General features: G+C 37.2%; 2 protein-coding genes and 1 pseudogene across 2 annotated transcripts; all 3 read left to right on the top strand.

Annotated features, from left to right (window-relative positions):
* The first annotated feature begins 1,338 nt into the window (after nucleotides 1-1,338).
* Nucleotides 1,339-2,130, top strand: LOC148930741 (auxin-responsive protein SAUR32 pseudogene; annotated as a pseudogene).
* Nucleotides 2,131-2,608: 478 nt separating this feature from the next.
* On the top strand, nucleotides 2,609-7,584 carry RUG1 (Regulator of chromosome condensation (RCC1) family protein). Its single transcript, XM_048108723.2, has 15 exons — nucleotides 2,609-3,165; nucleotides 4,078-4,154; nucleotides 4,334-4,412; nucleotides 4,738-4,797; nucleotides 5,090-5,191; nucleotides 5,296-5,389; nucleotides 5,505-5,547; nucleotides 5,626-5,671; nucleotides 5,764-5,810; nucleotides 6,111-6,213; nucleotides 6,299-6,353; nucleotides 6,455-6,521; nucleotides 6,622-6,658; nucleotides 6,957-7,036; nucleotides 7,109-7,584. The coding sequence occupies exons 1-15, from the start codon at nucleotides 2,865-2,867 to the stop codon at nucleotides 7,229-7,231; spliced, it is 1,314 nt and encodes a 437-aa protein (XP_047964680.1). The 5' UTR covers nucleotides 2,609-2,864; the 3' UTR covers nucleotides 7,232-7,584.
* An 827-nt stretch (nucleotides 7,585-8,411) lies between these two features.
* Nucleotides 8,412-12,800, top strand: NDC1 (NAD(P)H dehydrogenase C1). The gene is made up of 11 exons (XM_048113786.2): nucleotides 8,412-8,546; nucleotides 8,636-8,829; nucleotides 9,618-9,713; nucleotides 9,905-9,971; nucleotides 10,071-10,254; nucleotides 10,633-10,726; nucleotides 10,823-11,035; nucleotides 11,299-11,700; nucleotides 11,782-11,858; nucleotides 12,297-12,400; nucleotides 12,487-12,800. Exons 1-11 carry the CDS (start codon nucleotides 8,501-8,503, stop codon nucleotides 12,624-12,626), a joined length of 1,617 nt encoding a protein of 538 aa, XP_047969743.2. The 5' UTR covers nucleotides 8,412-8,500; the 3' UTR covers nucleotides 12,627-12,800.
* Nucleotides 12,801-13,173: the final 373 nt, after the last annotated feature.

The raw sequence follows: 13,173 nt of genomic DNA, 5'->3' as shown, positions 1-13,173 counted from the left end.
ACAATGGCAGTCACTAGAGCATTAATATATTTATTCATATAGTAATAAATATATTTGTATGCAAATTTTGTGAGTGGCATAACAACTGAGCAATTGACGGCCTATTAAGAATTCATCATTGACATATTCTACAAAAAGTTATAATGGGGAATATTGTCCATGGTTATTTATAAGCTAAATTCATTAAAATTTAATAGATTTGGAATTTTTTGTGGCATATTCAACGCATCAAGAAATCAATTTTTTCACTCTGATTTTTCTAGTTAAGAAGATTCAATTTTTTATAAAAAAAATGAGAAATCCAATAGAGATGATATGATTAGAATAAGCAGTAAAGATGTGATTTTGAATAGAAATGTGGGGTAAAAAGTAAAAATAAAGCAAAAGATAGATGTGGAAGTCCACTAATTACTTATCTATATTTTTTGTCAACTTAAACGGTAATTGATTGGTCCAAAATTGTACCCACTTGTTAGGAGGTCCCGTTTGGTATGAAATAGTGCCATCTTTTTTTTTGACAATACGAGCGAGCAAGAATATGAAACGGTTGCAAAAGCCACCCGTAAATGACATACAACAAGCACAGACAAGGTCTAGATACTAAAGATTAACTTATCCCGAATAAACATAACAACATAACAAGCCTATTCATAACCGAGAGCGATTACTCCCAAATAGCAAAAGGGCGCACAGACCATTTCCGGAGGAAAAAATGAGATAACGCTAAAGAAAGAAGAAAGAGAGTAGCAAAAAATATATTCTCGGCCTCAAGTCTAGCCTCTGATACCACTTATAAATTCATCTGTTGTACTCCCTCCGTCCCATTCATCCATATTTTAATTAGTTTACGAATATAGCTCTATTATTCCATATACCTCCTATGTTAATTGATGTGTATTCATTTTGAAGACATCCTAAATTAAATTAATCATTTTTATTTTTGGCAAAATTAATTCTTTTTAAGTCATATATTATATTCTATCTCTACTTATCGACTTATCCTTTTTCATATTTTATTTTCTTTTTATTTAATTTATTATTTCCATTTTCTTAAATCGCATACTAAAATGGAACGCGTGGATTAACATGATAGCGGGAAGTGTATGCCTCTTATGGCCAAAATAACTTTTCTAGTCAAACTCACTCTTTATTATCATCACATCCCCCGATTTTTCCAAAGGGCATCCACTATCTTTTTTTTTTGCAAATCTTTAACAAATCTTTTCCAAATACTTTATCCCCAATAAAGTTTGCCAAAAAAAAAAAGGACAGTACTTCTTTATCAAATGGCAATAAGACCAACTTGTGTTTGTATATATATACGTTATGAATGACTTGTGAAAACATACACATTCCACAGAAGCAAAATTTCAAAGTCTCTAATACATATTTATACAAATGGAAGGATTAATTCATGAGAGTAAGAAGATGAAGGTTAAGAGGGGATGGGTTGCAATCAAAGTTGGTTTAGAAGAGGAAGAGTTTCAAAGATTCACAATTCCAATATCATACTTAAGCCATCCTTTCTTCAAGAGATTTCTTGAGAAAGCTCATGAGGCTTATGGGTACAACGACGTCGGCCCTCTAAAGCTCCCTTGCTCGGTCGAAGACTTCCACCATCTCCGGTGGCAGATCGAGAAGGAGTCAAACGGCTATCGCCACCACTTCCATCAACACCACCACCTTTACCACCGCGCAGGATCCCTATCATTCAATTCTTGCTAACGGATCCGGGAAACGGAACTCGTGTAGTCTGAACTTCAGCACTGGGGAAACATGTTTTCTTTTCGTAGCTATCTGAATCATGATATGATACAAAAGAAAGAAAAGGGTTGGAGGCGGAGGCGGAGGCTGAGGCTGAGGCTGAGGCGGAGCTGATGTGGGGTCGGAGGATGAGTTTTCTGGCAGTACTATTTGACTGAAGTACGACCCCACCTAGGTCCGTCCCTGCTTGCTAGCAAGGCCTGCATGCTTAGCTTGCGTTATGCTTTTCTACTATTCCTCCTTTTAATCTTTTCAAGGAAGTATGTATATTTGATGTATGTAGAGAGTATGTTTGATGCGGCAATTGTAAAGTACTACTATGTATAATAACATTATAATATATACATTATGTTAACAATGCTTTAATGTTTGAAAAAGTCTTTGAGGCTCTTTCACCAGTGGCTCATACTCTATTAAAACCCACACTCCGTATGGGCTCGGACACTGTGCCTGCGGTCAGACCGCAGTCCGATATGTTCGAATTTGAATAGATTATTTTTTCAAGGTTGGATAATAATATTATAAGAAACGTCTAAAAAAGATATTTAGTCATTCGTCTTTTCTTGGAGACAAAGGCTGATGCGCGCACGCAGGCATATATAATGCGTGCAAATTCATTATTTTCTAGATTTTACAATTTTTAATTAAATGAATTCTCATCCTAAAGGAACCGGAAATTTGATTTTGAAGAAAAATAAATCTGATATGAGGTGAAAAAAAAAAATCGAACCGAATTTAATTATTTCGATTCGGTTCCAATCAATTATTTTTATTTCGCACAATTTTTTTCATAGAAAAATTGGTCAGAGATAATCAAAAACTCAAATTTTGAAGAAAAAGAAATCTGAATGGTTTCAAAAATTGAAAATTCTAAATCAAATTTTATATTTCGATTTAGATCTGATTGATTATTCATCAAGATTACTATAGAAAGTGAATGGATTAAGACACGAATCATCACTTGCTCCATCCTACGTAGCTCTATTTCAGACCATCAACTGCAACTTCTTTAAATTCCACCACCACCGAGAAATCACAAACTGGAATCGAGATTCTCGGAATTGACATGAGCCCAATCGGTTCTACACTCTTCAGGAACAATGGGGATTTCAAGAACTCATGCTTGCATGAAAAAGATCGCATTTTTATCGAATTTGGTGGGCAAGAAAGCCTCTGGGTCGAGATTGTTCTGTGTTGAAAGCGGCAGGCGCGATGATTTCGATGAGGTGTTGAGCAGAGGGAAGAGGTTCGCAGCTGTTTGGGGCAATGGGGATTTCGGGAGGCTGGGATTGGGCAATTTGGAGTCGAAGTGGAGACCTAAGCCAATTTCAACATCTGCTTTTGGGGATCAGGGTTTGAAGGAGGTCAATTGTGGTGGGGCCCACACACTTTTCCTCACTGGTGATGTTGCAAACTCTCGAATTTAGCATCTGATTTTGGTTTTTGAGTTTATGGGGATTGTCTGTGTGTGGCGTTTCTCTGATTTGGGACTAGTCTTTGAATGATTGGTTTGGGTTTAGTTAATGATTTGGATGAAATGGAGGGATGTGTTCTAGTTAGAAAATGCAGTAACCTTTTTTCTTGTGGAGAAAGTGGAAATGAAAGGATGTGTTTTCCGATAATTACACTATTCATACAAAATATTTCACCATTGATACATGAGGTTTGATTCGTGTGTCATTTTAGTACACTTTGTCATCTGTTTTTAGACGTTGTCGACTCTTTGCCTACGTGAGGTGCGGAAGGTTTCTAACTGTTTCATGTTTTGTACCTCACGTAGGTAAAGAGTTGAAACACAGATGACGGTATGTAGTACTATTAAAATGAAACAGGAATGAAACTTCTTGTATCAGTTTTGCAATCTTCAAACTTTCTGTACCAATATGAAATAACGGTGAAACATTTTGTATGAATAAGTGTAAACTGTACCGACTGTTTTCTTTCTGAGTAAATGTGCCATGCCTTGGAACTCGTTTGTCCTTGATCATTACGACTAAGCCTATCCGAAAATGGTGACTTTCAAATAGTGGTTTTGCATTCTGACTTGGGGAAGTTTTGAAGGAGAGACAAAGCTTACCTTTTCATTGATTCTTATGTGTTGGTTAATTTTTTTGGAAGTCACTTCCGGTTCTGCACTCAAACATCGTGTGTATTCAGAGAGGGAATCGTAATCGTAGGAATGGTTGCTCATTCATACTATCAAAAAACTTATGTGGTCTTTGTAGATGTAGAATAAATGCTAAGATGTTCAGAGGATATCGAAATTTTTTTGCATATATTGATGCTCATGTACAAAGTATCTTGGTTCTGCAGAAAATGGAGATGTTTATGCTACTGGACTCAATGACTTTGGACAGCTAGGCATATCAGAGACACAAGATTATTCGACTGTATGTTTTCTCAAATTTGATGGAGATGTTTATGCCACTTGTTCCGTCCATTATGAATTTTGATTTTGTCCTTATTTAAAAACTACAAGAATAATTATGATTGAGTGTGTGCATATTGCCTTATTCGAGATTACTGCATCGTATTTTATGATAATTTGATATCGTTGCCCACAATACAGGAGCCTCGCCGGGTTTCCAGTATTCCTAAGAGAATTGTTAAAATCTCAGCTGGCTACCACCACTCAGCTGCCATTACAGGTTTAGTATTTATCTTTTTCTTTGTTAACAAGAATAATTTTTTGTCTGTAATCTCCCGAAGATTTCGACTTTCTTATCTTGCACTGAGAGTTTGGACACCCATCTTGTTTTGTTTATTTATGAGCAAGCATAAAGAGATTAGCTCTCTCCATTTTCTTGAACGATTTTGTGCATGAATAATGGAAGAATCCCAATTCATATAATGATGTATTAAAGTATTGATAAGTAGATCTTAATTTATTGTTTGGTGGGATAGTTTGTTAAATCTTAATGTGGTTCAGAACCTTCAACTTCCACATTATATATGCCGTCTCTCGTTTTGCAGAGGATGGTGAACTCTATTTATGGGGAAAGAATGCAAATGGGCAACTTGGCCTTGGAAAAAGTAAGTGAATTGGCTCGATTACAGTAATGAACTTATTACTCCCTCCATCCGGACTTAAGTGATGCATTTCTTTCTGGCACGGGCTTAAAGAAGCGGTGTTTAAGGAGTTCTAGTGCTGAAATTATAATATTACTGTTCTGTAACAATCCCTCCGTCACCAAAATGAGGCATATAATGGCAAACATCCCGGAATGGAAAAATGAGATGTTTGATGGCAGACAGTGGGAGTATTTATAACTGTCAAACCGATACTTTTTTAAAATTGACACTTACTCTTTGCATGAATCTGCAGAGGCACAAAAGATTATTCCTATTCCCTGTAAGGTTGAATGCTTGGAGGGAGTCGCAATTAGAGCGATATCTTTGGGGTTCGAACACTCAATTGCTATCACAGGTTGGTGTGTTCTTTCTCCAATCGATAATCTTACCCCAAGTTTGCGATCTATTATCCTATATTGTTTCATTGACTGGTTGCTTTCCTCGATCCTTTATATCCAGAAAACGGTGAAGCTCTGAGTTGGGGAGATGGAGAGTCTGGACGCCTTGGTCATGGACATGAATCGAGCATTTTGGGGTTTCAGAAAACCAGCAGGTTTTTTTAATCAACAGAATGGATATAATCATCCAATGCTAATAACAGATTTTGATAGCATATAACCGTTCGCTTGGACCCTTTATTGATCATTTGTTGGTGGTGTTGAATGCAGGGAGTATACCCCACGTCTGATTAAAAGTCTAGAGGGAATCCAGGTACATTACTTGTGCCGTCTTAAACTTATCACTTCATCTTTTATCAGAATGTTGAGAATTTCGGTTTTTTAATATTAGGTCAAAAGTGTTTCAGCTGGAATGCTTCACTCTGCTTGTATTTCTGGTACGATCTTTAGGCATCGATCAACGATGTGTTTTTCAGTTGGATGTGATAGCAATAGCTTCCTAACTTAACCCTTTCTTTGGATGTTACAGAAGATGGCTCTGTTTATGTTTTCGGTGAAAAAGAATTAGGAAAATGGGTATGATTTGAATTCTTCATATTAGAACTTTGCTTCCAAAATCCAAATTTACTCCCTTTGTCCCAAGTTAATCGATTCGTATTCCTTTTCGGGAAATCTCAAGCTAAATGAGTCATTTCAGTTTTGGCAAAAAGTAACCCTATAATCTCTCTTGCTTAGTTCTCTCTCCACTTAACTCACTACGCAACACTTACCTTAATCCCGTGCCGGAAAGAAATATTTCGATTAACTTGGGATGGAGGGAGTATTATACTTGGTCATTTTCCATCTCATACCATGGTCTATCTTCCACAATATCAGGGTTTTGGAAAAGCAAAGAATGTGACAACACCATCTACGATTGATGCAATGCCATATTCGGATGAAGTTGCTTGTGGTGCTTATCATACCTGCGTAATTACAAGTAATCTTTTATCTGATTATATTTTCATATTAACGATTCTTTCTGCCGTCAGCTAATTTCTTTTTACGATTCTTTTATTACAAAGATGGCGGGGAACTGTACTCATGGGGAACCAACGAGAATGGATGTCTAGGCATCGGGTATATCTCTTCACAAAAGTGGTTTTGCAAGAGTTACTACTTGTTTCGTATCATTCTTTCTGCAGACTCATAGTGCTTCATTTAATCGACATACATTTCAGTTGCACAAATGTCAGTTATTCGCCTGAAAGAGTCCAAGGTTCGTTGTCGACACAACCAGTTATCAAGGTTTGCAAAGATAATTTTATACACAGTCGCTACATACGCATTTGATTCTTGTAAATACTGTTGCATATGTATAAAGTTTACATTTTTTTTTTGTAAACAGGTGTCCTGTGGCTGGAAACACACAGCAGCAGTTTCTGGTAAGAGATTTCTGACCAGTACCGTGTTTTTTCATCGTATGTCTTTTCATATACGCATGGATTTTAATCTTCGTTTACGTAAAGACGTTATCACGACTATTGAAAGATTGAGAACCTTTTATGCAAAAGTGGAAATTTATTCGATTCATTGTTGAAATTTGCTTCCACTTCCTTGTTACCCCTGGCCCGCTATGGGTTCACAAATTCTCGAATATGTGGTCTGCTGAACAAAGTTAGATTTGGTCGTGTGGTTGCATGTTTACGGTATCCATTTGTCAAACTTGTTGCTGAAAAACAGATGGCCATGTCTACACGTGGGGATGGGGTGGTTCGAACGGAACTTTTCAAGACGATGGCCATTCACCGGGAGGGCAGTTGGTTAGTTTAAATTCCTTTCTCGTGTTGATTTTTTTTCGGTTTTTAGTCAATTGCTGTAACCTACTTTTCCAGGGTCAAGGTGATGACATGGACTACGTCGAACCAAGGCTGCTTGACATCCATAAGAGCATCAAAGCTTTAGGTGTATCTTGCGGATTCAATCACACTGCTGGCTTGTTTGAATCAACAAATTAAGTCGTTTCACAGAACAGGGCGTCCCGTGCTTATCTTCGCGAGATCTTGAAGGGATATTTTGTCGTTGTTTACCATTCGAAGGTTCATTGAAACCTCCAAATCATGATAAAGCAGAATATACAGGTTCAGGTCAGTCTGCTGAAGTTTTCCATGGGTTTAGTGAAAATCTGATTATTTGACATCAAATATCATTTACTTGTCTATATATACTTAGAAAATAAAGAGAGATGAAAAGTAAATGTGAAAGATTTGTGATTGTAGCAATCTGATTCTGTTTATGGGGTTTATTATAAAAGCATAAAGCATGTTGTAACTTTATTGTATATCAAGAGTTGTACCACATTTTTTTGGAACCTTGTTGCTTATGTTGGTTGCTTAAAGATGTGTAAACAAAAACAATGCGTGCGTGCCCTCCGTGTAGTGCTTCCCTACGGCACATTGCTGAAACACTGAGCGGTTTTAGGCTATCATCGACAACTAAGAAATTTCGTTCATTACCGAGCCGAGTTCTGATTTGGTTGTGAATGACTTATTTTTTTCACCATTTACGCCAAACTCATACTTACGTCTCATTGCTTAGATTTGATTGATCTTTATTTTTCCGTCATGCACAACTAACTTATATTTGCAGCTACATTGTGGATTCATTGAGTTATTAATAAGAAGAAATTAAATGTGATCAAATGAAGACGGTTAATAAGACGATGAAGTGTAATTCAGTTGATAAAACACATCACCTTCGTCTAATAGATCGAGAGTTCAAGTTAATATAGGCCAAATAGAGGACCATGATTGTTGAAAAGTAAAGAAAAAAACAGTGACGGTCTATAAGGTACAAAGCGTCACTCTCATACTGCTCCACATCGGTGATACAACTCTCGATCTTCTTCTACATGGATGCACGCTCGTTTTGACATTTCAACCGTGCATGGACGTCTCGTCGCCAGTGATTCAATCAAACTGTCTTGCTCATCTGCAACGACTCATTTCTTTTGAGCACAATCATTTTGCAATATTTGAAAATAAAAACACAATGACAACCCAAAATGGAATAGAAGACGCTTCACAAACAAAATATACTACCACATTGAATTTATCAATTGTACGATTAATAAATTATTTAAAGTGAAATGAAATTATAAATAAAACTTGACGTGATAAAAATCCAATCTTGCGCTCTTTTAAAGCTCAACAAAACTCTGGTAATCGTGGAACCAAAAACAGCCACATTACCACTTCTCCTCTCCATTCCTCCGTCGTCGTACTACAATGGCGCACGCGATTTCTTCTCTTGCATCGTCTATGCTTTTCAATCGTAAGCTCTCTCTCTCTGCTGTAGTATATTCACTCAATTTGAGCTCACATTTCTCATCAATAATTTGTGTAAACGGCGATGAATTTCAGGAGAGCAGCTTCACTGCCGAAACCCTTTCCAGCAGAATTCGCGTAGCTATCGAGCTAATTCCGGGCTCTTTTCGAGGAGCTCCGTCCCAAGGCATGGACTCCGAGTTCTCGGTTCGATCTCAGGCGGCGGATACGGCGCCGTCTCTGAAAAGCAATCTCCGCCGTCCAATTACGCATGGCCGGAAAAGAACAAGGTATTTCCCAAATACTGTGCTTTTCAAGTTAATAGAGTTTTCTTTGGTTTTTTCGGCAGTTGTAAAAGCATTTCAGCTTGTTTGTTGGCATATTACTGGTTTTGATGTATAATTGATTGAAGATTTTGACTCGGCTATTAAGTGAATAACGGAGAATAGCAAATGTATAACCTTTACAATATATTTGAGTTGGTTCTAAAAATTCATCACGGGTCAAAGAAATCAACACAGATAATCACGGGCATAAACGAAATAAACACATGAATTGTTTACCTAATTCAATACGAGATGTATCTACGTGGGCGATGCCAAAGCTGAATTTCCCTATACACGTTTCGGGTGCAATTTACATTAAGAGAGAGGTATATAGGCAGAAAAAGAACTCTGATCATATCCACAAATCACAATAGAACTGTGTTGGGCCTAAATATAAACTGTACGGACGCCCAAAATGTCGTGGTGGTGGTGGACTAGTTAACTTTCTTTCAGGTTCCATTCTCAGCTAAAGTCCATGCTAGGAGTATAATTTAAGAATAAACCTAATTTGAATTTTCATGAAGGGAATATTGAATAATGTATTCTGCTTTTACAAGTAATATATGTGTTCCTGTTAATCTGGTACTCTTTTCAGTCTGCTATGATTGATTTTTTCTTTCTTGATATGTGAATTCCATTGAAATGCTTCTTAATGATATTCTCTCCACACGTATATTTTCTCCATAAGCACAATGGCTTATGCTTTTAAGCAATACAGATGATAGTGACACTAACACGGTTATTGATTACAGAGGCCAAGGGTGTGTATACTGGGTGGTGGTTTTGGAGGGCTGTACACTGCATTGAGATTGGAATCGCTTGAGTGGCCTGATGGAAAGAAACCACAGGTAACTTGGCAGTTTAAAAGAATAAATCAAGTATCTTTTTAGAAAACAACAACACACTCTCTGGTTTTGAATAGGAAATTTAGATGTCAATCTCTACCAACTTGGTCGTGTACCTAGATCTTCTTGGTCTTTTGTATTTTCAATTTGTTACATGTTGTCTATAAAATAAGTGTTTTTTGATAATGCAACAGGTAGTCCTTGTTGATCAATCTGAACGCTTTGTGTTCAAGCCCTTACTTTATGAACTCCTCTCTGGAGGTATATTTTGATATGATGCACCAGACGAATTTTGGTACTCAAGCTAGACAAGCATAGTTCTTTATGATGACGTTGTTACACTGATTTTTCGAAGTGCAGAAGTAGATGAATGGGAAATAGCCCCTTACTTCTCGGACTTGCTGTCAAGCACCACAGTGCAGTTTTTCAAAGATAGGGTGCAGGCTTTACATCCTTCTGATCATTTGGGAATGGATGTGGCTGCATTGTCTCAATCTGCCGGAACTGTTCATCTTGAAAGTGGCCTTCTTATTGAATATGACTGGTAAACTTCCATGACATTCATATAAATCTTAATTTTCTTAGATAACATAAATACGGTCCAACGAAAATGCAATGAAAATTTTTAGCCTGAATCCATCAAAATTTGCATCAGACTCTAGTGAAACTGAGTAGCTGTGAAGCACTCAAAATACTTATTCGATGTTTTTCTTGTATAAAGATGCACGTTTTTTCTTGTTTTCAACTTATTATTCCGTAACTGTCCAAAGAGACAGAATGCTTTACCAGATTTCATTGTTAATATAAAGTATGTAGAATATGGCTGGTATTCCTGAAGTTCGATTACTCGATATCTTGAAATAAAATATTCCTTTCCATTATTGGCTTCTTCTGATATCATTCATACTGATCTGCCAGCCAGGTTGGTACTGGCGCTTGGATCTGATGCCAAACTCGATGTTGTGCCAGGTGCAATGGAATATGCATTACCATTTTCCACACTTGAGGATGCTCGTGTTAGGATTCGACTGCCCCCTACCAAATTTTATCTTGAATAAAATTCTGTGTATAGGCTAACCGCCACTTCTGTTTTTTATAATTTTCTTCTGCAGAGGGTTAATGAGAAGCTAACAGCACTGGAACGGAAGTATTTTGGCAAAGATTCTCCAATTTGTGTTGCTGTTGTAGGATGTGGTTACTCTGGTGTTGAATTGGCTGCCACAGTATCTGAAAGACTGCGAGACAGGGGAGTTGTACAAGCTATCAATGTTGACAAAATGATCTTGCCTAATGCTCCACCCAGTAACAGAGAATCAGCATTAAAAGTAAGCATAGTTGATCATATCTTCTACGATCACTTTCGTCATCCTAGATATTTCGTATAGTTAAATTAGTATACAGTTGCGTGATCTTATGTTCGAGCACTTGCCATGCGTATTATTATATCGTTATGCTGATTGGTGAGAATAGGTCAGTTGCTGATTCTGATATTACTCGACTTGTTAGTGAACAAAAAATGAGAATGACAAGCTCTTCATAGTAAGTCATCCTACTCCTAGTTAATTGAAACATAAAACCTTTCTTGTAGGTTCTCCTATCAAGAAAAGTCGAGCTTTTGTTGGGTTATTTTGTCCGTTGTATGAGGAGAGCTTCCGAGATCAGGAGCTCACCTGAACTCGAAAATGTTCAAGCTGCTCATGATACAACAGAACATGATCATGAAAGATTTATACTGGAGTTGCAGCCTACCGAAAGGGGCATAGAAAGCCAAATTATCGAAGCAGATCTAGTTTTGTGGACTGTCGGGTCTAAACCTCTACTTCCAGAAGTAACAACCAGTGATAGACCCATTGGTCTTCCTCTTAATGGTAGGGGACAAGCTGAAACAGATGAAACTCTTCTCGTTAAGGGCCACCCACGCACATTTGCCATTGGCGACTCATCTGCTGTAAAGGACAAACAGGGAAAATTGCTTCCAGGCACTGCTCAGGTACTCGATGATTCTTTTATTTTCGGCTCGGGAATTTTTTACTTCCTCTGATTGGACTTTCTGCTGCCATATTTCGATTAGGTAGCGTTTCAGCAGGCGGATTTTGCAGGCTGGAATCTCTGGGCTGCGATAAATGACCGACCACTACTGCCATTTAGGTTTGTCATAAATGAGTTAAACGAGACACGTTCATTGATGTTGCATAAAACGGTAGCACGAAACTGTATCACAAGCACCATGCCAGAAGAATACCTGTTTGGTGCTAGAGATGGTTTAGTGTAATCAAGTTTTTGCAAACGGCTAATCAATATTCCAACAATGGGTCATTCGTCGTTGCATAGCTCTTCTAGAAGGTGTTTCCTTTTGAGGATTAGTCTAATTAGATGAAAAGAGTATAGGTTAATCCATTGGTTACTAAAATAGATGGAACATGGGGAAATCTCAAGGCCCTCCATTCAAACTAATTTTATTTGATTCATATCTCATTGTAAGGGTAGAACCTAATCTGATCTCTGAGCTACCTTATGGTTTTCTCTGCCAACAGAAACTGTAGAAATGCGTATAACAGCAGCCTAACATCGATTTTCTTGCCACAGGTTCCAGAATTTGGGTGAGATGATGACTCTTGGGAGATACGATGCTGCCATTACACCAAGTTTCATCGAGGGCCTTACGTTGGAGGGTCCAGTTGGACACACTGGTATGGAGAACCTTGCTTTTATCGGATCAATGAATCATCTGCAACTCTTCCATATCCTTCTCACTCTGAGTTCTATATCGCTGCAGCTAGGAAAATCGCTTATCTACTAAGGTTACCGACAGACGAGCACCGGGTTAAAGTAGGTATAAGTTGGCTGGCAAAATCTGCTATAGAGTCTACTGCATTGCTGCAAGATACCTTCGCCAAAATGCTTTCTGGGTCATAGAAGGCAGACTTGTCTCTCTCGAAGGTATATAAGGTTTAATGTAATCATTGTTCTTTTAAAAGTGTTTTGACTTTTGAAGCATAGTAGCTAAATTGTAAGTTCATGTATACATGTAAAATTATGAATTTGAAAAGTGTGTATTTCATGAATTTCTAATGAAATATTTTTGTTTTATGTAAATATAATAGGGTATAGAACATTATTTCCTTCTACTTTTGGTGAAAAAACAATGGAATTGAGCCAAATTTTAGTTCGTCTTATATTTTAAAAGTTAGATGAAAATTCATGAAGTTTGAAATCGTTCCAATTATTTTATGGCGAATTTTTTTGTAAGTATCTGATATGTAAGTATCCAACGAGTTTTGAGTATTTTTGTATCATTTTTTATATTATTTGAGTCATTTTATTACTCGACCAAAATTAAAGAATTTAATCAAAAAGACAACATTACTGATTGGATCTTTTATTTTTCTTTATTTTGGTGATTTAATTGTGTGAAAGATTATCTATTAATGACCCACAACACTAAGTAAGCCCCACAAGCTCC

This window comes from Salvia hispanica, chromosome 3, assembly GCF_029641045.1.
Source record: "Salvia hispanica isolate PSC_SH4W2 chromosome 3, Shi_PSC_v1, whole genome shotgun sequence".
NCBI lineage: Eukaryota > Viridiplantae > Streptophyta > Magnoliopsida > Lamiales > Lamiaceae > Salvia > Salvia hispanica.
The sequence above is the reverse complement of the archived record's forward strand: the minus strand, read 5'-3'. Positions and strand labels throughout refer to the sequence as shown.